Here is a 27,797-nt window from a genome sequence, read left to right as displayed (position 1 = left end):
GTCGTTGTAGGAAATAAATTTGCATGGTTTCAATGTGATATTGGTTTGGAATTTTTTTGTTTAAATACTCGCTGGTGTTTTTATTTTCCCTATTGTGTTTGTGTAATATGCACTTCATATGGATTGGAATGATTTTGATTCTAGGTCGATGCATATTTTATTTATTTTTGAATCTACGCGTTGTTTATCGATATTGGTTTGATGCCGATGTGTTGTTGTGTTTTCGATGATGTAGTAAGCCGTGCGATCGCACGGGTTAGACACTAGTACATTGTCATGATTGTACAAAATCATTTATAACATACCATGAGTAAACCAAAGTTAATTCACTCTCTCTTAGCTTTTACAATAAGAGAATGGCAGAACTTAGTCCAACCGTTCCGAAACATCCCCTCGAAACACGAACTTCTCCTCTTCGTTGAAAAATCGCAAACACAATTAACACAAACGAATTTTAAAAAAAAATAGCATTGAAATGGAACTCACATCCACCCCACATCCACACTTTCAACATGATCAATTACAACATTACTCAAATATTTAGATGAAAATAAAAAATAAATAAAAAAATAAAGGCAAGAAGAAAACATCAAACATATGGTGATGCTAATTTTGATTAGAATATTTTATCAAACATATGTGATGCTAATTTTGATTAGAATTCACTACGACATTTTATCAAACTTACGGTGTGCAATGTGCAATGAAAGAACCCAAAAAATAAAGATGGAGGAAACTAAAAACATTGGAGCAAAAAGAGGCTAACCATTTAGAGAGGAGTTTATTCAAGTTAAGCACAAAATTAAACTGCATATAGCAACAATTGTTACTAAGTTGATCTTCAAATGAATGTAGAACTCTGTCAAAACAAATGCACATAAAAACTTAAAAATATTTATAAAAAAAAAAATGAAAAATGGAGGAAAGAAATAGGGGAGAGGAGCGTGGGAGAGAGAAAGAAGTGGGAATGAACAGAAAAGAAGGAAAAAAAAGACTGTAGATTACTACCTGACATCAGCAGACAGAGAAAAAGAAACACCAGCACAGTCGGTGGTACCCACGTACAAACAAAATTTGAAAATAAAGTTACAGAACAAAAGAAAATTAGAGATTTCAATGGATATACTCCCTCGCTCAGTCCCGTTTTATCTGAATCAGTTTGATTTTTCACATAGATTAAGAAAAATGTATAAATAAAGAGAAAAGTGGAATATATTATATTGGAAATGATGGAAGTAGTATTAATTAGAGTTATATTGTATTGGGAATGATGAAAGTTGTATTGAAAATTGAAATAACTCAAGTTATTTTGGGACACTTTTTTTTAGAAAATGGGTCAGATATTCCGGGAGGGAGTACTAATAAGTTTCTAATCATTAGGGAACAATTCTGACAACAAAAACCCATTAACCATTCTGCTGCACCACACAAACCCTATCTTCCTCCCAATTTCAACGTAGTAACTTATCCTGTTTCAAAGCTCACCAATGGCTTCCAATGGCCAAAACAAATCAAAAAACCAAGTGGTGGTTATTGTGGTACCTTTCCCAGCACAAGGCCATTTGAATCAACTTCTACACTTCTCACGCTTAATCTTATCACACAACATACCTGTCCACTATGTTGGCACTTCCATACACAACCGTCAAGCCACAAATCGTGTCCAAGGTTGGGATCCAAACTCCATTTCAAACATCCATTTTCATCACTTCAAAGTTCCTCCCTTTGTTTCACCTCCTCCTAACCCAAATGCAGAAAACAAATTTCCTTCTCATATGGTTCCTTCTTTTCTAGCCTCTTCACATCTTCGTGAGCCAGTGGTAGAACTCATGCAATCACTTTCATCTGTTTTCAAAAGGGTTGTTGTGATTCATGATAGTCTAATGGCATCAGTGGTACAAGATGCTAAAAGCATAGAAAATGTTGAGAATTACTCATTTCTCAGTACATGTGCTTTTACAATTTTCACTTCCATTTGGGAGAAAGTGGGAAAACCTCCGATTGAAAGCTCGCATATTATTGATGTTCCTTCTATGGAGGATGGATGCTTCACAGCTGAAATCAGTGACTTCTTTAATGCACAAAAAGAATTCTATGCATTAAATGATGGGAGCATCTACAATACAAGCAGAGTCATTGAAAGTCCTTACTTGGAGTTGATAGAGAGAATCACTTGCAGTAAGAAGCATTGGGCAGTGGGACCCTTCAACCCTCTTACCATTGAGAAGAAGAAAGATTCAAAGGGTAGGCATTCATGTATGGAATGGCTTGATAAACAAGAACCAAACTCAGTTATATATGTATCTTTTGGAACAACAACAACCTTGACAGATGAAGAAATTGAACAGATTGCAACTGGGTTGGAACAAAGCAAGATAAAGTTCATTTGGGTGTTGAGAGATGCTGATAAAGGAGACATATTTGATGGAAATGAAGGGAAAAGAGGTGAACTTGCAAAAGGGTTTGAAGAGAGAGTCGAAGGAATGGGGTTTGTTGTGAGAGATTGGGCACCCCAGTTGGAAATTCTAAGCCACCCTTCAACAGGAGGGTTTATGAGTCATTGTGGATGGAACTCTACTTTTGAGAGCATTTCAATGGGGGTGCCAATAGCAGCATGGCCTATGCATTCTGACCAGCCAAGAAACTGTGTTTTCATAACACAAGTGTTAAAGATTGGTTTGGTTGTGATGGATTGGGCTAAAAGACATGAGTTGGTTACTGCTTCAGATATTGAGAATGTTGTTAGAAGGTTGATGGATACAAAGGAAGGTGATGAGATGCGCGAGAGAGCAATGAAACTTAAAAATGCTATTGCTATGTCTATGGATGAAGGCGGAGTTTCTCGTATGGAAATGGATTCTTTCATCGCTCATGTCACTCGATAATTGCAGTCTGTTAATGTTAGTAAGTTAATTGTTATGTTAATTTCCGACTGAATCTTGTTAGGTGGAGGATTATTCCTGAAGTTAGTGGCTGAAATTGTGCTTTTTGCTCCAATACTTCAGAATTTGAGATCCATTTATTTGTCTGGTTTAGTTTTTCCATTTCAATTTCGTATGCTTTTTTTATGTGGGTAAGGGATACTTGGCTCAGATTTTATGCTCTTTATTTGTGGCACATTGTATGCTCTTTAATTATCCATATATTTATATTTAATTACTTAATTTGTGGCACCCTTTATGCTCTACTATATATCTAATTACTTTTCAGTTTCAAAAATAACTAGATAGTATGGTCCATGATGGTCTTACAATGGTGAGGAAGTAAAAAAAAAAAAAAAAAAAAAAATCATACCAGATGAAGTAATTGCAAACAGGTTTGGCTGCTAAATATGCAGATCGTTAAGTGTTTCTATGCATCGTCCTGTGAAATTTTGGATAAATATGTTGTACGAACAAAAAAAAAATTGTTCATAAAGGAAACATAAGCTGTCAATCTGTATATCTTAAAACAAAAATATCAATTATTGAGAATTATTTTTAAGTTTTTTAGTGTTTATTAGTGAATATGTTATATCATTGCACTGAAGCTACTAGATTACTTTGCTATTGCTGTAACTATAATAGTTGTTGCGATTCCTGAAGGATTACAGTTAGCTGTAACATTTAGTCTTGCTTTTGTAATGAAAAAATTAATGAATGATGGGGCGCTTCTGCATGTGAGACTATGGGTTCAGCTAGTTGCATTTGCACTGATAAGACAGGAACGTTGACGACCATCCATATGGTGGTTGATAAAATTTGGATATGTGAAAAGACTGTGGAGATGAAAGGTGATGAAAGTACCGATAAGTTGAAATCAAAGATTTCTGATAAAGTTCTAAGCATCCTTTTGCAGGCTATATTTCAGAATACTTCTTCGGAAGTAGTTAAAGACAAAGAAGGAAAACAGACAATACTGGGAACACCAACAGAATCAGCAATATTGGAATTTGGCTTGGTTTCAGGTGGTGATTTCAATGCACAGCGTAGATCCTGTAAGGTACTTAAGGTTGAGCCTTTCAATTCAGACAGGAAGAAGATGTCGGTGCTAGTAGGTCTTCCTGATGGAGGTGTCCGAGCTTTCTGCACAGGTGCATCAGAAATGTTGCCAATTTGGGGGATTTTAATACGAGGGAATGTCATTGGTCGTTTTCTTGGAGACGCTCTCTTTTTGTTTGGGAGAATGATTTGATAAGGGAGTTGTTTGTGGAGTTGGAAGGCTTTAGAGGGACTCTAGAGGAGGATGTTTGGGTTTGGAGATTGGAATAGAGCGGAGTCTTTACGGTGAAGTCTGTATAAGAAGTTGGAGGGTAGAATGCTTGAGGAGAGAACGATATCGGAGGTCCAAGGTAAGGTGTTTTCAAATATTTGGAAAAGTCCGGCACCGTCCAAAGTGGTGGCCTTCACTTGGAAGCTTTTTCATGATAGAATACCGTCAAAAGTGAATTTGGCGCACAAGCATGTGCTTCCGCCAGAAGCTTCTTTAAATTGTGTTTTGTGTGAGGGGAGGATTGAGTCGGCAAATCATTTATTTATTCACTGTGTGTTCGCCTCGGAGGTGTGGCAAGGTTTTGTTGACTTGGCTTAATTTCAACTTTGTGTCACCGCCGAACTTATGCGTTCACTGGGAGTGTTGGAACGGGGCAGTGACAAATAAGGTGGTTCGTAAAGGGTATCAGTTGATTTGGCATGCCGCAGTTTGGAGTATTTGGAGGGGGAGGAATGATCGCATTTTTAATAATGTAATGTGGGGCGTCGGAGTTAGTGGAGGCGATTAAGGTGTTGTCGTGGAGGTGCATGTTGAGTCGTTTTGAACTTGCCGGCGAGTTTGTTTACGAATGGTGTTCGTGTCCTAGAGAGTGTCTTAGGCGTTAATGGGACTGTTTCGGTACAGAGGAGGTTGAGGCTGGGGTATGCGGTGTTTTTCTGTATGCGGTTCTGCTGTTCTGCTGTATTGCTGTTCGGTATGTGCCAGCCTCATGTTTCTGTTTTGTTGCTGGCTGGTTCCTGTTTTGTGATAACAGCAGATTTTATTTCTGTTCTGTTGGATTTATTTGTGTCTGCTGTTGTGTTTTTGGGGGTTTCTGGTCTATCAGTGCCTCTTGTATTTGCTATTGCTGATCACGAGTTTTAGCTGTGTTAATTACACGTGCTCGTGGGAATAAATTTTGCCGATTCTAATAAAATAAAAAATAAAAGAAATCGTGCTGAAAATGTGTGATAAATTCATTGATAGTAATGGAACAACTATTGATCTTCCTGAAGAGAAAGCAAAAATTGTGAATGACATTATAGATGGATTTGCCAATGAAGCTTTGAGAACTCTTTCTTTGGCTGTCAAAGACATAGATGAAGAAGATGAAACACAAGGAGAAACCAACATCCCCGAGAATGGATATACTTTGATAGCCATTGTGGGAATCAAGGATCCTGTGCACCCTGGAGTTAAGGAAGCTGTTCAGAAATGGTTAGTAGCAGGAATAAGCGTTTGCATGGTCACCGGTGATAACATAAATACAGCTAAGGCTATAGCTAAAGAATGCGGTATACTTACTGAGGGAGGTGTATCTATAGTAGAACCCAAGCACTTGTATCATTTCACTCTTTAGCTCTCACTTTAGTGAACAAGTAAACCTTATATCTCCCATGAAACCTAGATGTTTTTGAATCAAGTAGCAAGTGGCTTGTATATTAAGTTTAAACACCTTTTATGGAATGTTGGTTCTGCTTATGAATGGTTATGCAATATGTTTATACAATTCCGCTTCTTAAGGTTTCAATCTAGAAGGCCAGGCAATTTGATAATGGTTTCATTTTAACAAATATGTTTATACAATTCCGCTTCTTAAGGTTTCAATCTAGAAGGCCAGGCAATTTGATAATGGTTTCATTTTAACATGATGAACCAATGCAATGCCTAATTCTTTGCTTAAAACAATAGAAGTTATGCTGATATGTCTGTGCACGATGTTCACTTACTGTTAGCAATTTATGATACTATGTTTTTTCTTTCTCTATGAAGTTCATGTTGAAAATTAAACTACTTATGAGTCATAAAGAAGATCAAGCATACTTTACAGCTTAATTAAAATCAGTTATATTTTTTCCCTTGCTCTCAAATTTTGTTCACTGCTCAAGTCTTATTTTGTTATAAACTAGTTATGAATTCAAGGGCTCTTTCTGCCTATATGGAATTGATATTACTGATCATTTGGGAAGAAATTAAATCTGTCAGAATCTGCAAAAGTTCTTCTAGACGATACTATTCATGTATGCGTGTGGACTAACCTTCAGGTACCCTATAATTTAGAAAATGTATGGCACCTTCAGGTAACCGAGTGAAGTGCGAGTGAAAGTAAATATAGAAAATGTTTGTGTGAACAAGAAAGTGCTGTCAACTACAGGTTATGTGTCAAGCATTTTACAGCATGAATGTATAATCAGAGGGAGATAAAACATACGGGTTTTGTTTATAACTGCTCTCATAATTTTACAAGCATTTTGCTACATTTTACTATTCTTGACTAAGCACTTCACTCGCACTCCACTTGGTTATATGAAGGTTAAGGATAACCTGTAGGTGAAATAATGTGAGTCCAACCATTTAATGCGAGTTTCATTCCCAAAATGGTACAAAATCAATATCTAGGCACTATTGGCCAACATAAGTAGTTTAGTTTAGATTGTACAAAAACAATATTTTTCCTTGGTTGAACCTTTGTCTAGTATTATTAGGTTACTGGTTTAGATTGGAAATAAAAATCTATTGGCCACTACTGCATTGTTGGTTCTTATGAATATAGTACAACAATAAAATGCATATCACCTTGCTATCTTGGCCTTGATAACCAAAGGAGAGACAAAAATTCTAGGCAAACCATTACGAAAACCAAAATACTCTCAAAAAGATAATTGTTGTTTAGCCCGTCAAAATTGCTGGAAAACCATATCATAACAAACATACATATCGTAAAAACCATATCATAAGTTAGTTTCTGATGGAACAAACATATCATAACATAAGTTCCTAGAACTCCCCACAAAACTCCCCACTCAAACTAGTGAAACTGTTAATATGACTTAAGACCTATTTCCTCCACTTGACACAGGAGAATAATGTTTTTTATGAATATTTTCTGTGAACTTGTGTGTTCTGTCACCCTGTGTACCACTCAGCTATGTTCTAGTGTCTTGGCAGCTAGAAAAAAGCAGCCTTGATGATAGAAAAAAAAAAAAATAGACTTGCTGGTTAACTTGGCGACTGATTTTTATGTAATGATCTAATCAGATTTTGAAAAATTATTTGCACTTTCATGAACCCTGTTTTTATTCTTCAAAATTTGCTTCTCTCAAGAATTTAGACACGGAAACGCTGAATATCATGAAAAGTGTCGGCAAGAAAAAAAAACGAAACACTCATTGGGCTGTGATTCACGATTTCTGCAAATTGGTGTGATTTCCTCCGATTTGGTTGTCTCTATTTACAAAAATTTGGCAACATACATTCTTGCTAACACTTGTGTTCATGAGTTATGATTCTAAAATATAAATTACAACTTTTTGTTCTTTAGACCACTGTAATATTGTCAATTATGACAGATGCAAATATTTTGCCAAATTTTACGTATGTCATTGATCTTGTTAAGGCATTGGCTAAATTTGCAGCAATTAACATTCAAGCATCAGCTCAAGAAAACTTCACTGTGAACATTGCCATCCTCCATCCTTATCCATGATCGTAGAGAAAAGGGCTTGTGAGTGATCTCTAAAATTCGAGCTCCTCTAGGCCAATCACCATAGCCAGTGTGTCTAGCATAGCATAGCCATAGTTTCTTGTATGGGCAGCACCAATCCAATCCATGGTTGTGTCCTACAAATACTGCCTGCCATTATCAAAAGGAAAAGAACTTCAACAGGATTCCAATATTCAATATCATATTGTAAGAAATACCATCACAAAAATAAAACATTTATCTAGCTTCTCTAAAGTATACAATCCACAATAACAAAATTGGTTCACATCGTCTAAGATTTAAAGTTTATATTTTTTCCTCAATAAAACATAGAATAATATACTTTAGAATAATAAAACATTTATCTAGAATAATAAAACATAGTCTAAAGTATACCATCACAAAAATAAAACATTTATCTAGCTTCTCTAAAGTATATCACAAAAATAAAACATTTATCTAGCTTCTCTAAAGTGTATATATATATATATATATATATATATATATATATATATATATATATATATATATATCAAAGTATATGTATGAGAAATAACAAAATTGGTGTTTGGCAAACCTGAAGAAGGAAAAATGTTAGATGAAAAGAAGGTTTGAGGTTTCTGCTTGTGGTCAAAGTATGTAAATATGTGATTAACGAAAATTTATTTATTTATAGTTAACATTTGCATTAGAATATGCTGCTAATAACTAACTGAACATTTTTTTATCAAAAAAAAAAACTAATTGAACATTTTTTTCCTCAAACATAAAAATTAATTGAATGATATAGTGCTAAAAGATTAGTAATAATTAATTGAAGCTTAACAAATAAACAAATTGGAGTCTTTTAATCATAAAATAAGATCGTATATATATAAACTTTGTTGAAAGTATTATGTGTAGTTTGTTGAGATATTTCTGCTACATAAAATATTAGAAATTCAATAAAAATTAAAAAAAATTTAATGAGTGCATAAGATCAAAAGTTTGTTGAAATATTTATGTGAAATAAAATATTGGTTTTTAAAAATAGAAAAAATAATAAAAATATTGAGAATGAATGTGGAAGTGACACGTGGCATAAAAAACGTTACTTATATATATATATATATATATATATATATATATATATATATATATATATATATATATATATATATATATATATATATATATAGGGTTATGTTACAAGCCACCCTTTGGTGGTGTCTTTTATCAAGTCACACCTTAAGGTGTGATTTTCACTTTTTAGTTATAACTTTGATAAAAGACACCTTCCTAAAAGTAAGTTGGTGTCTTTTCGCAAATGCTCATAGAGTAACTTGATAAAAGACACCTTCATAAAAGGTGTCTTCTATCATAACCCATATATATATATATATATATATATATATATATATATATATGCTATTGATAAGTGTACACAATATTTCCTTAAAAAAAAGTGTACAAAATATTGTCAAAAAAAAGGCTTAAAATTGTTGCGACGCATTTTTTTAGTATTAAATAAGTGCACAGAATATTTCTTAAAAAAAAAAAAGTGCACAAAATATTGTCAAAAAAAAAGAGGCATGAAATTGGTTAAAAAAAAATGTACAAAAAATTGTAAAGAAAAAAAGGCATGAAATTAGTGATGAATTTTTCTAGTATTATGTACAAAATATTGTCAAAAACAAAAGAGGCAAGAGGATAGCAAAAAAAAAAAAAAGGCAAGATGATAAGAATGAAACTGGTGCGATGCATTTTTTTAAATGAAATTCGTTAGGTTAAATTACTGCTAACCTAATACAGCAAATGAGCGGGAAAATATTACGTTAAATTGCTGCAGACCTAACAAAATTAAAAAAGAGGGAAAAAAGGCAAGATGATAGGAATGAAATTGGTGCGATGCATTTTTTTAGATGGAATTTGCTAGGGTAAAATGAGAGGGAAAATATTAGGTTAAAATGTTGCAGACCTAACAAAATTAATAAATAAAAAAAGGCAAGAGGATATGAATGAAATTAGTGCGATGCATTTTTTTAGATGAAATTTATTAGGTTAAAATGAGAGGGAAAATATTAGATTAAAATGTTGCAGACTTAACAAAATTAATAAATAAAGACTTCCCCAAAATATATAAATAAAAAAGAACAACAATAGTTCTCATTACACAAAGAGCTAATATAAATTTTCAAGTTCGGGGGGCATTTTGCACATAAGTGTAAAACTTCATGAGGGTATTTGCAAAACATCATGTTCACTAACAGAAAAATTTGACGGGGTGTAAATTGATTAACGTTGTGCAATTTCAGGAGGGTAATTGAAGTTTTATTAATTTCAAACAGGTAATTGACAAAACTTACAATTTCACGAGTAATTGAGTATTTACTCGATAAAAATTTGATATTTTTGTCATTTTTAATTTTTTTTTGACATGGAATTGACTGATTTTTTTATTATTAATTATAAAATAACCCTATATCTCTGAAACTGAAACTTGAAACCGCCGCCGTACTTATTTCTTCTTTTCTGAACATATCTTTCATGCTCTTCTTCAATTTTTTTTTTATATTTTCTTTCAAGTGAAGCTACGATACACTGCAACGTCGGGACTCGGATCACTACATATCCGATTACAGCTTGTTTGAAATTAACCATAAAAGAAAATCACAAAATTATCAGAGTACAATTTTCTTAATACTAGACATCACTTTTTCGAAGAAGAACAGGACGATGGAAAAGGCAGAAAACCATAAACAGTAACCCGCGGGAGGGTTTGGCGGTCTCCACTCTTCGCACGGTTTCCGCCCTTCTCTGTGCCTCCTTCTATTCGTAGGTTCTCTTTTCCCTGTTGTTTCTGTTTCTTGATCGAATTTTGCTTCACAAAGATCTTCTGTTTCCAATTTCGAATTATAAGTTTGGTTTATATCTATTCGATTGCAGCATACAATTCTGTTTATTGTTGTTTCGGATTAGTTTACACTGCAACGTCGTTCCTACACTTCTTCTTCTTCTTCTTCTTCTTGTTTTTTTAAAGAATTGCTTGACCCGGTCCGAGTTGTGTAACCGCCGGTTCACGCCGAGTCAACTTCATACCGATCCAATTTGAGACTCGAACCGCTTAGGTTTGTTTTGTTATGGTTTTACACTGTGAATAATAACAGAAAAACAAAACAGATTGAAATCGATGGAAGGTTTTCTGAAGGATTTCGAATTGGAAGACAAGGATCGTTCAATCGAAGCTCTCAGTAGATGGAGATCTGCCGTTTCTTTGGTCAAGAATCCTCGCCGGAGGTTTCGCAACGTTGCAGATCTCGCCAAACGTGCTTTAGCTCAGGAAAAGCAGAAGAAAATTCAGGTTTCTTTCTTCCAAGATTTTCTTCTCAATCTCTTTTTCCTTTTTTTTTTTTCCTTCTTCTTCTTCTGTGGTTTTGTTGTTTTCAATATGACAATAAATAAATAAATAAATTAAAGAAAGAACAAAAAGAGTAACGTATAAGTGAAAAGTGATACTAATTCACTTTTGGTAGAACGGAAAATAATGAAATATTGAAATTAATCTCTGCATAATAATGAATTTTTTTTTTGTCATAGTTGAAAGTCAAATTCTGTGTGCAAACAGAGTGGGGACTGAATTTACAAATTTATAATGCTGTTTATCTATTTATTTATTATAAAAATTAATTTTAATTGCTAGAGTTTACTATTATTAAATGATTTTTAATTTGGAGAAAATATTAAACTAAATGAAGAAACGGTGTTCATGTCTGTTTGGCTGGCTGGCCCATAAATGAATTAATACGAATGACGCATAATTAAAACCATTTCTATTTTTGAATATAATGTCATTTTCACATGCCTAGTAGTGTGTGGCCATCACTACTGACTTAGTGCTCTGCATTTTTATTTTTATGCTAATGTTTTAGCACTTTCTATTTTAATAACTAACTTTAGCATATGCTCATCACATGTGATAATGAAGAATTTTTTACTTTTAAGGATATCTAATGTGATAATGAAGAATATATAATGCACAATTGTCAATTTGTAAAGGGTAACCCGGTGCACTAAATAAATATTATTATTTCACACTACAACGGAATCCCAAGACTTTCTAATTTTCGGAGTATATTTCTTCTATAATTATTGACATGTTTAGTTAATGTATAGTTTACACTAATATGGTAAAAAAATAATATGAGAAATGCTGATCAGGATACTAAAACTTTTTTAATATTAATTTTATTTTTTAGTATCTGTTTGATGGTACCGGTTAACATATGACCCAATATTTGTTAAAGTTGTTTTGAAATTGTAGTATTATCCTCGTCATGACTTACTTTTTTTTTTTTGGTTCAATAGCCTAGTGGCTAGATCACACACTTTTAAAGTGTTGAGAAGTGGGAATCTGGGGTTCGAACCCCGGCCCCTGCAAACATTGTCCCTGATAGCTACCAACTGAGCTACACTTACGGGACCTCGTCATGACTTACTTAATCTTTTGAAATTGTAGGCTTAGACCGTTAGACTTGCCCCACTTTTTTTTTTTTTTTTTGAGTAAAGACTTGCCCCACTTTTTGAAATGTACCTTTTCTTTTTCTTTTTTAAGGTTAACTTTATTACTTTTATCAACTTTATCACTTTTTATAAATGTATTAAAAAAAAACTTTTATGTTTACTTTTCAACCAACCATGTTCACTATTGACGGCATCAAATCAAATTAAAAGGAGTCGACGAAATATTAGAACCTTATGTGATGAGAAAAATATACTATTGGGTAAGTCAAATTACTCATGCTAATTCGTGATTTATGACTATAATAATTTCGTGCACTCCATAATTGTCATATCATTTAAATTAATTTGTTTTTTACGGAAAAAAAAATAGTTTTGTTTTTTTGTCAACAAAATCAAATTGCCACGTTGTTCCCTTCGATGCATTCAAGACCCCAAAAACATTTTGTTTGCAAGTGTTATTTAATTATTACGTTGGGTTGGACGGCAATTAACGTGGTCTCTCTTGAGCCTTTTGTCAAAGAATAAAATAAATAACGTAGCTATAGGTGTGCATCATCACCATGTGGAATTCTCATTTTCGTGTATCTTTTGTGGCATAGGAATGAGTATTCAACAAAAGATCTAAATTATATTAAAAATTATTTAATCAATTGTTTTTTGATATTAACATTGAGTTGTCAGGTTCATAAGTCTTAGCTCAACTAGAAAAATGTCGAAATTGTTAGGCGGACGTCTTGATTGGGGTTCAAACTGTCATTCCTTCTGTGTACAAAAATTTGAGTTACCAGTAAAAAGGGGTTTGTGGTGGCCGGGGTTCGAACCCCGAAACTTGCATATTTTATACATTATCCCTACCAACTGATTAACTCACGAGGACAGCAAAAAGGGGTTTTAATAATCTGAACTTGGACCCAAAAATAACTAAAACCCTGAATAAGAATATTTTACGGTTATTGTTAACCTGGTTAATTGGTGGATTTAAAGCTATTTTGCATACCGCCAAAAACGAAGTTTCGTGGAACTTTCCATGACCAAGATAGAAAGAGAGATCGAACTCATTCCTTAACACTATTCATAATGTACTTTGCCACATAAAAAATAGGACCCGCAGGAGGTTCCAATCAATTGCAGCAAATAGCATAATAAAAAAAAAAAAAAACAGAGAGAGAGAGAGAGAGAGAGAGAGAGAGAGAAAAAAATTATAAATTGAGTTTTGACATTTGAAATACAATAATAAGTTTTTCTTGTTTATGTCAAACAATGTCACTATCTTAGATGTTGCAACAAGAATAACAGTAAATTTTTGTCAAACACAAGTTATTAAAATAGAAAAACAACAAAAAAGGAGAAGAAAAGATCGATGATTTTATATTTTTCAAAACAATGTATGAGTGTATTACTATATTTGATTTAATTAGATAGAAAAACTAAAATATGTCTATTTATTTAAACAAGTAATACATCCATTTATTTGATATTAATTTATTATTTGGCAAAATTACACAATTAGCCGCTTAACTTAATTTTAGGTAACACTTTCGTCCTTTTTTTTTTGTAACGATTTAGTCCTTTATGTTATAAAATAACAACATAGTTATCCTTTTTTATGAAAAAAATAATCAAAAACTCCCAAAAAAATTCATCAAACTCAATAGACAAACGCAAATCTTCATTATACAAGCCTAGAAAATCAAATTTCATTGAAAAAATCTCATAAAAAATGATAAAATATTGTCATTTTATAACATAAAGGACTAATTCGTTACAAAAAAAAGATAAAGGACGAAAGTGTTATCTAAAATTAAGTTAAGGGACTAATTGTGTAATTTTGCCTTATTATTTTTATGTTTTTTTTTCTCTATTTACTCTTTCAACTGAATTTAAAAAAGGATTTAATTATATATATATATATATATATATATATATATATATATATATATATATATATGTATGTATGTATATCACGGAGATTTAATAAATATATATTATGTATTGACAGTAATTTTTTTGTCTATCTTAACACAATTTATTTTTTGAATTTGGTTCTGAATTGCCATTTGCTAACTGCTTCTTTGGAGTTTAAGATCTACGGTCCTCTTTCTCTAAAAAATGGACTACTTACATATCATTTAAGAGAATTGATAAAAGATTGCAGGTTAAGAATTAAAAAAATGTATCTGTATTTTACTCAACATTTATTCTATTTTACCAAATTTTTCAGTATAAAATCTTCAACATTTCCTCTTGTTACTAACTAGCTAGGCACATTGTCAGAATCTTTAAAGTGGAAGCAGATTATTTGCTTGAAAAATTTCCCATAATGTTCAAGTCGTTCACTTTTTGCATGAGTTTTATTAATACAGTATCTTTTTTGTTTTAGAGGGGAAAGGACAGTATCTTTTATTAAGTTTTTTCTTCAGATACATATTGTCAATTTGTTATTTACTAATTTTAATATATTATTTTTATATCTAACACCAGGGAAAATTTCGGGCTGTTATCAACGTTCAACGAGCAGCACTGCATTTTACGGATGGTAAGGTGCTCTAGTTTCTATAATAATTGAAATTCATAAATTTTCCAATTAGCAGTTATTGGAAAAGACAAGTTTTCTATTCACCACAAGTCTTCTAGATGTAGGATTCCTACAGTAGTTAAAATTATCTTTTGTATCGATTGATTTATAGAGGAGTGGTAGCAAAAGACGATTTTAAGCGCCCCTAGCTTCAATTTCATTATAATTTTTTCCATAAGCTAATTCAAACTGGTCTGGTTTTCTTATGCAGCTATTGGTACACCTGAATTCAAGGTATCAGAAAAGACGAGAGCAGCTGGTTTTGGTATCGAACCGGATGATATTGCATCAGTTGTTCGAAGCCATGATTTCAAGAACTATAAAAAGGTTGGTGAAGTTCAAGGGATTACAAGTAAACTTTCCGTCTCAGTTGATGAAGGTGTCAGTCAAGACAGTATACATAGTAGGCAAGAGATTTATGGACTCAACTGTTATACCGAGAAACCATCTAAAAGTTTTCTGATGTTTGTTTGGGATGCACTGCATGACTTAACACTGATCATTCTAATAGTTTGTGCTTTAGTTTCCATAGGCATAGGACTTCCCACTGAAGGGTGGCCAAAAGGTGTTTATGATGGTGTTGGAATCTTACTTAGTATATTCTTGGTTGTCACTGTTACTGCTGTCAGTGACTATCAGCAATCTCTGCAATTCTTAGATTTGGACAAAGAGAAGAAAAAGATTTCTATTCATGTTACCAGGGATGGTAAAAGACAGAAGGTTTCAATTTATGACTTGGTAGTTGGAGATATAGTTCATTTGTCAACTGGTGATCAAGTTCCAGCTGATGGAATTTTCATTCAAGGATATTCATTGCTAATTGATGAATCAAGTTTGTCAGGTGAGAGTGAACCTGTAGATATAGACAATCGAAGACCTTTTCTTCTTTCGGGAACCAAAGTGCAAGATGGTCAAGCGAAGATGATAGTTACAACTGTTGGCATGAGGACTGAATGGGGAAAGCTGATGGAAACTTTGAGTGAGGGAGGAGAAGATGAGACTCCACTGCAGGTGAAATTGAATGGAGTTGCTACAGTAATTGGTAAAATCGGTTTGACTTTTGCTGTGCTGACGTTTTTGGTCTTGACAGCAAGGTTTGTGATTGAAAAAGCAGTTAATGGAGACTTCGCTAGTTGGTCTTCAGAGGATGCACTGAAGCTACTAGATTACTTTGCCATTGCTGTAACTATAATAGTTGTTGCGATTCCTGAAGGATTACCGTTAGCTGTAACACTTAGTCTTGCATTTGCAATGAAAAAATTAATGAATGATAGGGCACTTGTCAGACATCTTTCTGCATGTGAGACTATGGGTTCAGCTAGTTGCATTTGCACTGATAAGACAGGAACGTTGACGACCAACCATATGGTGGTTGATAAAATTTGGATATGTGAAAAGACTGTGGAGATGAAAGGTGATGAAAGTACCGATAAGTTGAAATCAGAGATTTCTGATGAAGTTCTTAGCATCCTTTTGCAGGCTATATTTCAGAATACTTCTTCGGAAGTAGTTAAAGACAAAGAAGGAAAACAGACAATACTGGGAACACCAACAGAATCAGCAATATTGGAATTTGGCTTGGTTTCAGGTGGTGATTTCGATGCACAGCGTAGATCCTGTAAGGTACTTAAGGTTGAGCCTTTCAATTCAGACAGGAAGAAGATGTCGGTGCTAGTGGGTCTTCCTGATGGAGGGGTCCGAGCTTTCTGCAAAGGTGCATCAGAAATCGTGCTGAAAATGTGTGATAAAATCATTGATAGTAATGGAACAACTACTGATCTTCCTGAAGAGAAAGCAAAGATTGTGAATGACATTATAGATGGATTTGCCCATGAAGCTTTGAGAACTCTTTGTTTGGCTGTCAAAGACATAGATGAAACCCAAGGAGAAACCAACATCCCGGAGAATGGATATACTTTGATAGCCATTGTGGGAATCAAGGATCCTGTGCGCCCTGGAGTTAAGGAAGCTGTTCAAAAATGTTTAGCAGCAGGAATAAGCGTTCGCATGGTCACCGGCGATAACATAAATACAGCTAAGGCTATAGCTAAAGAATGCGGTATACTTACTGAGGGAGGTGTAGCTATAGAAGGACCAGAGTTTCGCAATCTGTCTGAGGAGCAAATGAAGGATATCATACCTAGAATTCAGGTTTTGTTCTCGTGTTATGTTTGAGACTTTCAAATCTTTTTTGATATGCATTTCTTTCGTATGTTATTAATTTATATGGTTTCAGGTAATGGCACGATCCTTGCCTCTTGACAAGCATACCTTGGTAACCCGTTTGAGGAATATGTTTGGTGAGGTTGTTGCTGTTACTGGTGATGGAACCAACGATGCTCCTGCACTGCACGAGTCAGACATTGGACTTGCCATGGGCATTGCCGGAACCGAGGTTTGTCTCTAGTAATTATTGGTTTACCATGGTGAATCGTAATGTTAATGTGACAATCCACTGCACTGTTCTTATGTAGTTCGTTAATTGAATCTTGTTTAAGGCTCACAAATGTTATCTTCTGTTCTAGACTTCTAGTTATATTATGTTTTGCTCAATTCTTTTACATTTCTTTTCCCTCTTGTACTTCCTCCCCTCCACTTTTTAGAGTGGTGGAGGCGTCTTAAATAATATGTATGACTGATTGTTGAACAATTCTGTCATTTTGTCTATTAAGGAAGCAGTAGATAATCAAAAATTAAGCATTGATGTCTTTCGAGACATAAGTTCATCTTCTTACCTTTTGTACCTTGTAAATGTTTCCACATGTTTGCTACATGTTATTTTATTTGGTAATCCAGTTATTCCCCAAGAATCAAGCATTTTTCTTGAACGTGTCCTAAAAAGTTATGGCTTTTGGGCATCACTTATCTTCTTTCTAGAATCTGTTCTACTTGTTCAGCCACCTATGTTTTATTAATCCCTAATTCATGTTTAAGTTAACTTTCCTTAAATTACACCTTTTTCAGGTTGCCAAAGAAAATGCTGATGTCATTATAATGGACGACAACTTCACTACTATTGTCAAAGTGGCAAAATGGGGACGAGCCATATACATAAACATTCAAAAATTTGTGCAGTTTCAGTTAACAGTCAATGTTGTTGCTCTGATTACTAACTTCGTTTCTGCATGCATCACTGGTTTGTTGATTTATACAAGTTTTGTTTCCACTGAAATGTTGAATACTATGTTTCAAGAAACTGAGATTAAACTTTCTTCATTATTTTCAGGTGCTGCTCCACTAACTGCTGTTCAATTGCTTTGGGTTAACTTGATTATGGACACTCTTGGTGCATTGGCTTTGGCTACTGAACCTCCTAATGATGGACTTATGGAAAGACAACCAGTTGGAAAGAAAGCAAGTTTTATTACCAAACCAATGTGGAGGAATATCTTCGGTCAAAGTTTGTATCAACTGATTGTCCTTGGAGTTCTAAATTTTGAGGGGAAGAGGCTGCTGGGACTAAGTGGCCCAGATTCAACTGCTGTACTCAACACTTTGATATTCAACTCCTTTGTATTTTGCCAGGTAATGTGTCTCATCAACGTCATCGAAATCAACTACGATTTATTGTAACACATTTTAAATACCGAACCGGACATCAAACCGGCGAGACCTCCGGTTCATTGTTCAGCTGCTTTAAACTGCTCGAACAGAGACGAAACCATAATCAAACTGCCTAATGCCTATATAACAGACAAAGTAGATAAAATGTATTTAAGAAGATAAAATGAATTGTAGGAAACTAATTGATCATAGTTCTTTTACCAATAAAATAACTGAGTTAGAATCAAATTCTAATCTAGTTTCAACAATTATCTTAAGTTTTGAAAACTTAAAATTGTTAAAAGAGGATTTCACCAACTATTCTGGCATTTTCATATGAAAATATCAACTATTGAAGAAAATGAAAATTGCCATTTGTTATTACGTGTTAACGCGACTTGAATAAACTGAAAACACTTGCTAACATGTTTTGACAATGCATGTTACTGTAGTTTTGTGGATAACAAGTCCTAGTATTCTACTCTTGTATCTATGGATTATAAATAAATTGAGAAGTTTTAATGTGCTTATAACTTTGTTTTTATGAGGGGAACTCTGTTATTGACGCCTCTATGATCTATCAATTTTCCTTAAATACTAGGTGTGACGCATTCAAGAAAATGTACATAAAATAAACTTGTTCCAATTTCTTAAGCTTACTTTGTTGTTTTCCTTTTGTCTTTTACCAGGTGTTCAATGAGATAAACAGCAGAGAAATTGAAAAGATAAACATATTCAGAGGCATGTTTGACAGCTGGATATTTTTAAGTGTTATTCTCGCCACAGCGGTATTTCAAGTAATCATAGTTGAGTTCCTGGGAACATTTGCCAGCACTGTCCCTCTAACCTGGGAATTCTGGTTACTCAGTTTGTTATTTGGTGTACTTAGCATGCCTTTAGCTGCTATCCTCAAATGCATACCAGTTGAAAGAGATACCACAACAAAGCATCATGATGGTTATGAGGCACTGCCTTCTGGTCCTGAAAGAGTGTGATTTTGTTCTCTTTTCATTTTCTGTTGTGCAAAAACGTGGATGAAATTTTGGTTCTTGTTTTTTCATTTGTAGTTTTTGAGAAACTATCTCACGGAAAAAGTGGAAGAAAACCCACACCAACTTCTCACCAAAGTATTTTTGGTAGGATTATATTGTAAAAATACTTTGATGTGCTACACGTTTTGGAGTTTTTGTTAAAAATGTCACATTTTTAATCACACGATCAATTACAATTTTGTAGAGTTGAAACTATCAAGTTGTGTGCATGCTTATTGAACTTTAAGATGTCAGTCCACTTTAGCAGCTACAGATTGAATTTTATGATATGAATTGACCAAGTAGTGAACACTTATTGAATGTTGGTGCAAAAATGATTTGCATTGATGGAGTATGTCCAATCTAAAATTCAACTTTCAAAATACTTGTTATTTTTTAGGCCTGTATGGAAATATTTTCACATCGACAAATCCAATTCATATATATTTTATACATTATGATTCTAAAACGAAGGTGTCGCTCAATCATTGTTCAATCATCGATGATAGGATTCAACTATCGAGATGTATGTTTTTTTTTTGGCAGATGACAATTGAAACCTATCACCGATTATTGAGGGACAATATGAATGGGAGGTTGGTGACAAACGCATATAACTTCCACATGAGTAGAAGCAAGATAGAGTATATGAAACACAATTTTTTGCAACATGTGAAGTATTTCTATCATAGTTTACAAGTTTGAGATCATGTCGTGCCACAAGTTACATAGTTTAAATATCTTGAATTCATAGTACAAAACGATGGAGAAATAGAGCAGATGTAGATCATCGTATTCAACCTGTGTGGTTGAAATGGAGAAGAACCTCAAGTGTTTTATGTGATACGAAAGTACCACTCAAATTAAAGGAACAATTTTATCAGGCAAATGTAGGAAAAGAGACTCTTATTAAGGCAATGGCCCAAGCCTTACCAAATTACATCATATTATAAGATCCCATAAGGTTGTTGTGACAATATTGAAGCCATGCTATCAAAGTTTTGGTGGGGTTCCTGAACAAAAAATGAAAATTCATTGGATGAGTTTGGACAGATAAGGGAGAGTCAAAAGCAAAGGGAAACTCGGTTTTAAAGGCTTCAGCGAATTCAATAGAGTTGTGTTATTTGAACAACCATTTGGTTGACAACTTCTTTGACAACCATATATATTTACAAAGAGAAAGTGGGTCTTGACACAAAAACTAAAACAATAGAGAGATAAAGTAAAAACATAATGTGAGTATGAGAGATAAAGTTGTCACAAAAGTTGTCATAAAATAGTTGTACAAATATCATTTCTCAATTCAATAAGGCCCTCCTAGCCAAGCAATGTTGGAGGCAAATGTTCCCAGATCATGTTTTTTTAAGAGCATGTACTTTCCTAGATCATGTTTATCTTTTTTTTTGCTCTTGATCAATTATTTTTTTTTTTTTGCAAACTCGTTACGAGCCTAGCTATGCTTGGAGAAGTTTGGTTATGTAAAATCAGTGCTTGATCTTGATCTTAGATGGTCAATTGGAAATGGTTAGAAAGTTAAAATCCAGAAAGAACCGTGGCTTCCAGAATTATCTAACTTTAAGGTGTGGAGCCTCATTGTGCAACGTTGAAAAGCACACTATGAATAGCAATGGAAGAGAGAGCATGTGCTTAATAGCTTTATTGCTTTTGAGGCCAATCAAATCCTAAACATCCCTCGCTCTTGGCGCCTACCTGAGGACAAGACACAAGAGGATTTGGAGCTGGGAAAGGAGTGGTCTTTATTCTGTTTGATCGGCATATCATCTATTCAAGGCGAGATACTCAGAGGTAACCCTGAACCATCAACACCGAGAGAATATCTGATATGTGGAAGGCAATTTGGAAAATTCAAGCGTCTAAATGGGTTAAAAGTTTCTTGTGTAGAGCTGCTAAAAAAATCATGTCTGCTAGACTGGAATAAAAAGGGATCAGATTGGATCCGGGAAACTCAACCTAGGTGAAATTGATCTTATTGTTGTTGATAGCTTAGATATTTTGTTTAGCTTGTTAAATTTTAGTGTTTTGGTTGTCAAAATATGTAAAACACAAGGTTGTTCGTGGCCTAGTAGTAGCAGTTAGAAATGTGGGCTCTATGTCCTGGTTTGGAAATGTTCCTAAACCTGTCTCATCATCTATTGTATTCTCTGAACTTATTGATTCCAAAAAAAAAGAAAGATGTTGAGATCCTACAAACTTCTTCCTATGATCGAAAGACATAATTTGACCTTGCCAAAAAAGTGCAGCTTCAATATGATAGTCCAAGGAGATTCAATATGGTTTAAATTTCTATTGTTTCACAGTCCAACAATGCTTCAATTTGTGAAATTTTGTTTGATTGACGTTGTTTCTTAAATTGACGCTGCTCTGCTTCCAATTCCCCAAGCCACTGCATTGTATCTATAGCCAGATATAATGCTATTATGCTAAACAAATAATCTTGTAGATTTCATAAACATGCGATTAGTTTTTTGAACTGGCATGAAGACATGAAATTCCATAGTCAAATATAAACAACCAAAGTATCACAAATCACATGTAAATATAATTCGCAGATTCAGTGAAGTTTAACTGAAGTACAGAACAATTTTAGATCATCAGAGTGCACAGAACTTAATTAAGCCTAAGAGCTTGAGCATGATGTCGGATGTGATCATCGATGAATGTAGCAATAAAATAATAAGAGTGATCATAACCAGGTTGAAAGCGTAACAGCAGTGGAACATTTGCATTCTTGCACGCCTCTTCAAACTTGCCAGGTAGCAGTTGATCATGCAGAAATTTGTCATCTTCCCCCTGAAAAGTAGGGCAATAGTAAGATGCAGTTAAAAACCAGCAAGAATTAAAAAGAGTAATAATAGCATGTTAATAATAAATTGTGATCTTAGTGTATTATAAACAGCATTATATCTGGCTGACCATTTTGGTTCATTCAACTTGCAACTACAACGGATTTCTTAAGCAACACAAATTTAATGAAATCAAAGCTGATACCAGCAACTACAATTGTAACTTCTATCATCACTCAAAAGTTTCTTTAAATAAGAAAAAACACACACATGATCTTTTACCTGATCAATCAAAATGCTGGCAGATACACCAGGAAACTTTGTTACCAAGTGAGTAGCATCGTAATCCTGCATTCTTCAACTGCTTAGTATAGTGAAATATAAGAATTAGTTTAATAATGCAACATGCAAGTTTGAATTTCCCCTTCTAGCTTACCTCCCATTCAGATTTATTGTCACCTAGATAATTTGTGAATGCCTTCTGTCCCCAAGGACAATTTGTAGGATTTGCTACCGGTGCAAAGGCAGAAACTGACTGTAACAATATTGCAAAGTAACATAGAAGTAGAAAAATAAGTTAGAATCCCAATCATAAATACACTACTTATCATGACATGTACATTCCCATAAGTTAGAATCCCATAAATGTCACCAAAAGAAGGATGACATTTTTACTTCTAATTTACAACAATCATAAACGGTTATCAATACAAAAAGTATGTGCAGATTACAGTTCCATCTTCCATGGAGTTTGAACAATAAACTTTAAATGAAATGAGTTTCTATCATCTCCTCAACAAGTGCTACTCCAACATTCTCATATCCAGCACACCTAGTTTTTGCTCTTGCTGGAACTTTACTCCTAAGAGGTCAGAGCATTGCAGGGCTTATGGTTATAACTGATTAAAGTTTAGCTTCAGAACGTTGGACATTTGCAATCACAAGTTAAGTTGAATCATTCTTTATTTCATCAACCCAACAAAAATTGTATGTGTTGCAGTTCCATATTCTTGCAAGATGGATCTAAGATGGCTTCCCCCTGCAACCTGTGCTAATCTGCAATCCCAAATTTAGCTCCAATACATTGCTAACTAGCTAAGCTTTCATTTCATACTTTCTCTTACTCCTACTTAAATGAAAACCACTCGTTCTAGTGTTTCTATTTAAGTTTAGAATAGAAAATAAATTGACTCCTAGCTCTTAAACTAATAAGTACATCCAGCTATACACAAAACCTTCTGTTGCACACTGAAATTCCAATTCATAAGCTTCTCCAACACTCAGAGATATGGAAGTTCTAAAGAAATGTCATCATATCCAAGTTTAGAATGGAGATTTGATATAAAGAAGAAAGATAATAGCGATAGAAATACCAGGTATCCTAACAACTATCTGATATTACTAGCCCATGTGAAAAATACATATGATGGATGGAATGTTTCTCAACTGTCCAAATGTAAAATAGATTAATGAAAATGACAAACACATTCATAGACATAATACCGATACAGTCAGCTTGTTGCAGAGAGATACAGTATGTTCACAATCTCAGTTAGGGAATGTCCATAACTTTCAAAACATTGCCAAAATTATCAAAGTAACTCCTTTGAATGTATTATGAAAAATGATAATTTTTCAATAGAATAATCATCAATACCTTATATTTATCCAGATTTTTCAGGTAGATAGTCAATGCGCCATGCCCACCCATAGAATGGCCAAATATAGAAGCTTTTGATGTGTCAAGCTGTGGAAAGTTATCACTTAGAAGCTTTGGCAATTCCTTGACAACATAGTCATACATGCGCCAATTCTTCCATTTCTCTTGCGTAGCATTGAGATAAAAACCCGCACCTGTTCCGTAGATTAAATAAATATGCAATTAAGATATCTTTTGTAAAGGAAAATGTACATCGCACATCTGAAGGTAATCTCATCTATAGCCAATAACTGTTCCGTAAAGTAAATAAATCAGTATCTTTCATAAAGAAATGCGTGTTTTTTTCCTATCTAAAAATGATGAGTTGAATGCGTAAAAAAAAAACTGATGGGTTGAAGAAGAAATATTATTACAAATAAGCTAAAATTCAGGGACAGATACAACAACTTCTCATCTATCTCGTTCTTAGAAATCTACGAGTACAAATTATATTATCTATGCATGTTTTTTTTTTTTTTTTTTTTTTTTGAAGAAGCTTAATATGCGCTAGTAACACCGAATTATCCCACTCCATACAACCAGAACTTTACCTCTACTCATCCTATTCAACTGTACATGAAGAATTTCTAGGGCTGCAAGTGGCCGACTGTCATGTCACAACAAGCTTCATCATTCATTGTGATATTATGGTAAAGCAAATTCCTTAATATTTCATTAATTGAATTTCACATGCTAGGTAACAATACAGGCATAGATAGTAGATACTTTAAAAAAATAGGAATTCAGCAATCTGCAAGGAAATTTCACAATATAACATTATCAGGTATATTCTAAAAAGGACTATAATGTTGGTGGTAGAAATTTGAAGTCATGTTGTTTTGGGTGCGCATATAGGAGTAGGTGAAGTGTCACTGCAGATTTGGTGGATATAATAGCATATATTTTCTCGTCTAAAAGCCTCTGCATACAACAACAAAAAAAACCACCAAGTAGGATAAACTCCATAATATATGAAACAATGACACTATGTTCTATTATGAGGCAAGCCTTCACAAAGGTTATCTAGTGAGATCTAAGCTTTTCGTAATAGTTTCTCTAACTGATTTTTTCCTGTCTTAATGACTATATAAGAAGTTTTTGAGAGTTGGAGAGGAGAGAATGTGAGAGTTGAAGAGCAACGGGGAGGGTGAAGGCGAAATGGTATCTTGAAGAGGGGGGGAGAATAAGCAAAAACGACCGAAGCACACAGATCAATATAACCAACTGGCACACAGATATTACAAACTATTCCTGGAGCATTTGAGAGACTCTATTCAGACTCTCCCAATTGCAAAAACGGCCCCGTGGAATTGATGCTCTATCCACATTCTCTTTTTTATATGCCTCATTATATATGTTAACTAACTAACTAACTAACCAACTTAACTGCTCTCAATTAACTAAGCTACCACCTACTTGATGAGATTGATACACTTTTCCAAATCAATTTAACCAAATAGAATAATAACAACAACAATAGAAGAATATGGGGGGTTTTATAGAATACTCTCAACTGCGACAGTAGCTTCATAAAACGTCTTAAGGCTTTGTTTGCGAGTTTTGAGGGGAGGGGAAGGAAAGGCTTAGGAGGGGAAGGGAAGGGAAGGAAGGGGAGGGAGAAAGGAGGGAAAGCCTTCCCCTTGTTTGAGAGTTAAAAAACCAACAAGGAAAAGAGATGGAGGACTTACGTGAAAATTTTACTATTTTACCATTTTTTTTTCTCTTAAAATCAATACATTGTGTTATACTTTGGAATTTATCTTGTAAATTATAATTGGAATTTTGAATTATTATGAGGACAAAATTGTCAATTTGTATGTTTAACCCCCCAAAACGCCCCAATTTGGGGGAACTTTAAAATTGGACAAATGAAGCCCTTCAAAACCCCCCAAAACCTTTCCCTATTTTTTTAAAACTCCCAAACAAGGGTTTATCTCTCCATAAGCCTTTCCTTCCCTTCCCCTCCCCTCCAAAACCCAACTCGCAAACAAAGCCTAAATCAACCAATATGAGTTAGTAGATTTTCAAGTGAAACATGTTTCCATGTCAATAGCAAACCTCCAATAGTTTACATTACTATATGATCTTCTTCACTAATAAAACACAAAGTCATTTCAGAATAGATTCTCCCAAATTGATTTTTAACTTAAAACTAAAACACATAGTCACACATAGTTATACATATAACAATAGTATCAATTATTTTCACTACGCAGTCGCTGTACAATAATCTCTTGTAAAAGAAAATACTATTTGAAACGAAAAGGTAAAAATGATACATACCAACACCAAAGTCCCAGGAATCAGCTTCACCTTCAACATTCAACCCTCCTGTATGTATGTTTGTTGAAATAATTGAATTCAATTTCATAATCAATTTATTCATTAATTAATTATATATAAAAAGTAAGCAAGAATATAATAAAATTACTGGGAGAGGTGTCGGGGGCGATCAAGGCAACACCGTGTTCGGAAGCGGCACGTTGAGCACCTGATTTGAAAATGAAATTCTCGTCGGTGCAAGTGAGACCGGAGAGCCAATAAAGAACTGGGAATGATTTGTTGTTGTTGGAATCAGAAGAATTGGGAAAGTAAATGTGAAAGTTCATTGAACAGTCAAGTGTGTTGCTGTAATGTTTGTATCTCTTATTGTATCCTCCGAACATCTTCCCACTACTCAACTCCGTCACTGCTCCTCCTGCCATCTTCTTCCTTTCTCTCCGGTGTCTTTGGTTTGCCGCTGCATGATCTCTATTGAAATTTTTTCTAGTACGAGATGCACTACCTTCCTCTATTTTTTTTCGACGCTGAATGAACCAGTTGACCATATAAGTGTCTTCAATATCACGTTTTTGGAAGTAGGCTTCCATATCAAAAAGTTTCATTGATAGTTTTTTGGAAGTAGATTGAATAGTTTTTTGTGATATTGGAAGTAGATATAAATGAGATTTGTGAAATTGGAAGTAGATATGAATGAGATTTGTGAAATTGAAAATAGATATGAGTCCCTATATATAAGTACATTGTGTGGTGGACACCGACGGATTCGAAATAAGTTATTGTATTGTATTAAAGCAATAGTATTTGAAATAATGGGCACACAGTGGGGATAATTATTAAAACAAATAGTATGTGAAATAATAGGCATACAGCGGGGATAATTATTAAAGCAAATAGTATGTGAAAATGATGAGTGTGCTAGTTGGAGCTCATGACCATCCTGGCTCCGTTAAAATATGTCAGCAAAGGTGTTTGATGACATATTCTCTATTGTTATTTGTTGTGTAATGTGTGTTGCTTCTTCTGCTAACCATTTTTGCTCAATGCAACAAAAAGAGAATGAATAGTTACAAACTATCCAAGACATACCAATCTAAATTAAGACTTTCACTTAACTCAAAGCACTCAAGGAAAACCTAAAGGACTCTTAACACAATTGAAGATACTCAGGATTAGTGGCACTGTCTACAAACGCCAGAACCAAAATTTTGTTCTTCAATCATATTTTGTGGGTCCATGAATGTCAGATAAGATTTAAGAACCATAACTCATTTCTACACCATCGTAAGAATCATATTTGTTCACTTATAGGGTCCCAAAATTTGACAATAATAATAATAATAATAATAATAATAATAATAATAATAATAATAATAATAATAATAATAATAATAATAATAATAATGCATATTGTTATTTTATTTTTTTTTGAAGAAATACATATTAATATATAAAATGATCGGAATTGCACCAAAAAAAAAAAAGGACCAGGATTAAATTTATAACACATTTTCTTATTTAGAAAAATAAAAATTATAACACATTTTCTAAAAGATGCATAAATTTTAATTGTTGAATAGTAATATTTTAATAAGAAAATCGCTTGTAATTTTTCCCCTCTTCACACCACAACCGACTTTTCTTCATTTCA

The 27,797-nt window shown here is 33.8% G+C and overlaps 3 protein-coding genes and 1 long non-coding RNA gene across 6 annotated transcripts; 2 read left to right on the top strand and 2 right to left on the bottom strand.

Moving 5' to 3' along the window:
• The first annotated feature begins 1,362 nt into the window (after positions 1 to 1,362).
• Positions 1,363 to 3,173, top strand: LOC146954938 (zeatin O-glucosyltransferase-like). Its single transcript, XM_085719249.1, has one exon. It carries the CDS (start codon positions 1,488 to 1,490, stop codon positions 2,883 to 2,885), a length of 1,398 nt encoding a protein of 465 aa, XP_085575375.1. The 5' UTR covers positions 1,363 to 1,487; the 3' UTR covers positions 2,886 to 3,173.
• Positions 3,174 to 10,196: 7,023 nt separating this feature from the next.
• Positions 10,197 to 19,610, top strand: LOC146954936 (calcium-transporting ATPase 4, plasma membrane-type-like). Of its 3 annotated transcripts, none has more exons than XM_085719202.1 (8): positions 10,197 to 10,528; positions 10,874 to 11,054; positions 14,696 to 14,750; positions 15,001 to 16,940; positions 17,026 to 17,184; positions 17,754 to 17,925; positions 18,016 to 18,314; positions 19,022 to 19,610. In XM_085719202.1, the coding sequence occupies exons 2-8, from the start codon at positions 10,884 to 10,886 to the stop codon at positions 19,325 to 19,327; spliced, it is 3,102 nt and encodes a 1,033-aa protein (XP_085575328.1). In that variant the 5' UTR covers positions 10,197 to 10,528; positions 10,874 to 10,883; the 3' UTR covers positions 19,328 to 19,610. The 3 variants fall into 3 exon arrangements, with proteins under 3 accessions (XP_085575328.1, XP_085575334.1, XP_085575343.1); XM_085719208.1 differs by having other exon boundaries at positions 10,640 to 11,054; XM_085719217.1 differs by lacking the exon at positions 10,874 to 11,054.
• Positions 10,215 to 13,558, bottom strand: LOC146954937 (uncharacterized). The gene is made up of 2 exons (XR_015015610.1): positions 12,175 to 13,558; positions 10,215 to 12,021 (listed from the first exon to the last, which is right to left on the bottom strand). It is a non-coding gene; the product is annotated as an uncharacterized LOC146954937 (long non-coding RNA).
• Positions 19,611 to 21,944: 2,334 nt separating the features above from the next.
• On the bottom strand, positions 21,945 to 26,778 carry LOC146954935 (S-formylglutathione hydrolase-like). The gene is made up of 6 exons (XM_085719230.1): positions 26,298 to 26,778; positions 26,150 to 26,197; positions 23,825 to 24,021; positions 22,604 to 22,702; positions 22,450 to 22,515; positions 21,945 to 22,174 (listed from the first exon to the last, which is right to left on the bottom strand). Exons 1-6 carry the CDS (start codon positions 26,749 to 26,751, stop codon positions 21,992 to 21,994), a joined length of 1,047 nt encoding a protein of 348 aa, XP_085575356.1. The 5' UTR covers positions 26,752 to 26,778; the 3' UTR covers positions 21,945 to 21,991.
• Between the last annotated feature and the right edge of the window lie 1,019 nt (positions 26,779 to 27,797).

Source organism: Medicago sativa, chromosome 1, assembly GCF_051527215.1.
Source record: "Medicago sativa cultivar Bolivia chromosome 1, Bolivia_mono, whole genome shotgun sequence".
In the NCBI taxonomy this organism is placed as follows: domain Eukaryota; kingdom Viridiplantae; phylum Streptophyta; class Magnoliopsida; order Fabales; family Fabaceae; genus Medicago; species Medicago sativa.
Note: the sequence above shows the minus strand (reverse complement) of the source record. Positions and strands in the feature narration are given on the sequence as shown.

Excerpts from the sequence above, each read along its gene's own strand:
- LOC146954938 (XM_085719249.1), top strand. The coding sequence starts at position 1,488 with ATGGCTTCCAATGGCCAAAACAAATCAAAAAACCAAGTGGTGGTTATT.
- LOC146954935 (XM_085719230.1), bottom strand. The coding sequence starts at position 26,751 with ATGAAACTTTTTGATATGGAAGCCTACTTCCAAAAACGTGATATTGAA. Across the intron at positions 22,703-23,824 it reads AAAATCTGGATAAATATAAG|TCAGTTTCTGCCTTTGCACC; the intron begins GTATTGATGATT and ends ATATTGTTACAG. Across the intron at positions 22,175-22,449 it reads CCAGCATTTTGATTGATCAG|GGGGAAGATGACAAATTTCT; the intron begins GTAAAAGATCAT and ends CCTACTTTTCAG.
- LOC146954936 (XM_085719202.1), top strand. The coding sequence starts at position 10,884 with ATGGAAGGTTTTCTGAAGGATTTCGAATTGGAAGACAAGGATCGTTCA. Across the intron at positions 16,941-17,025 it reads ATATCATACCTAGAATTCAG|GTAATGGCACGATCCTTGCC; the intron begins GTTTTGTTCTCG and ends ATATGGTTTCAG. Across the intron at positions 18,315-19,021 it reads ACTCCTTTGTATTTTGCCAG|GTGTTCAATGAGATAAACAG; the intron begins GTAATGTGTCTC and ends GTCTTTTACCAG.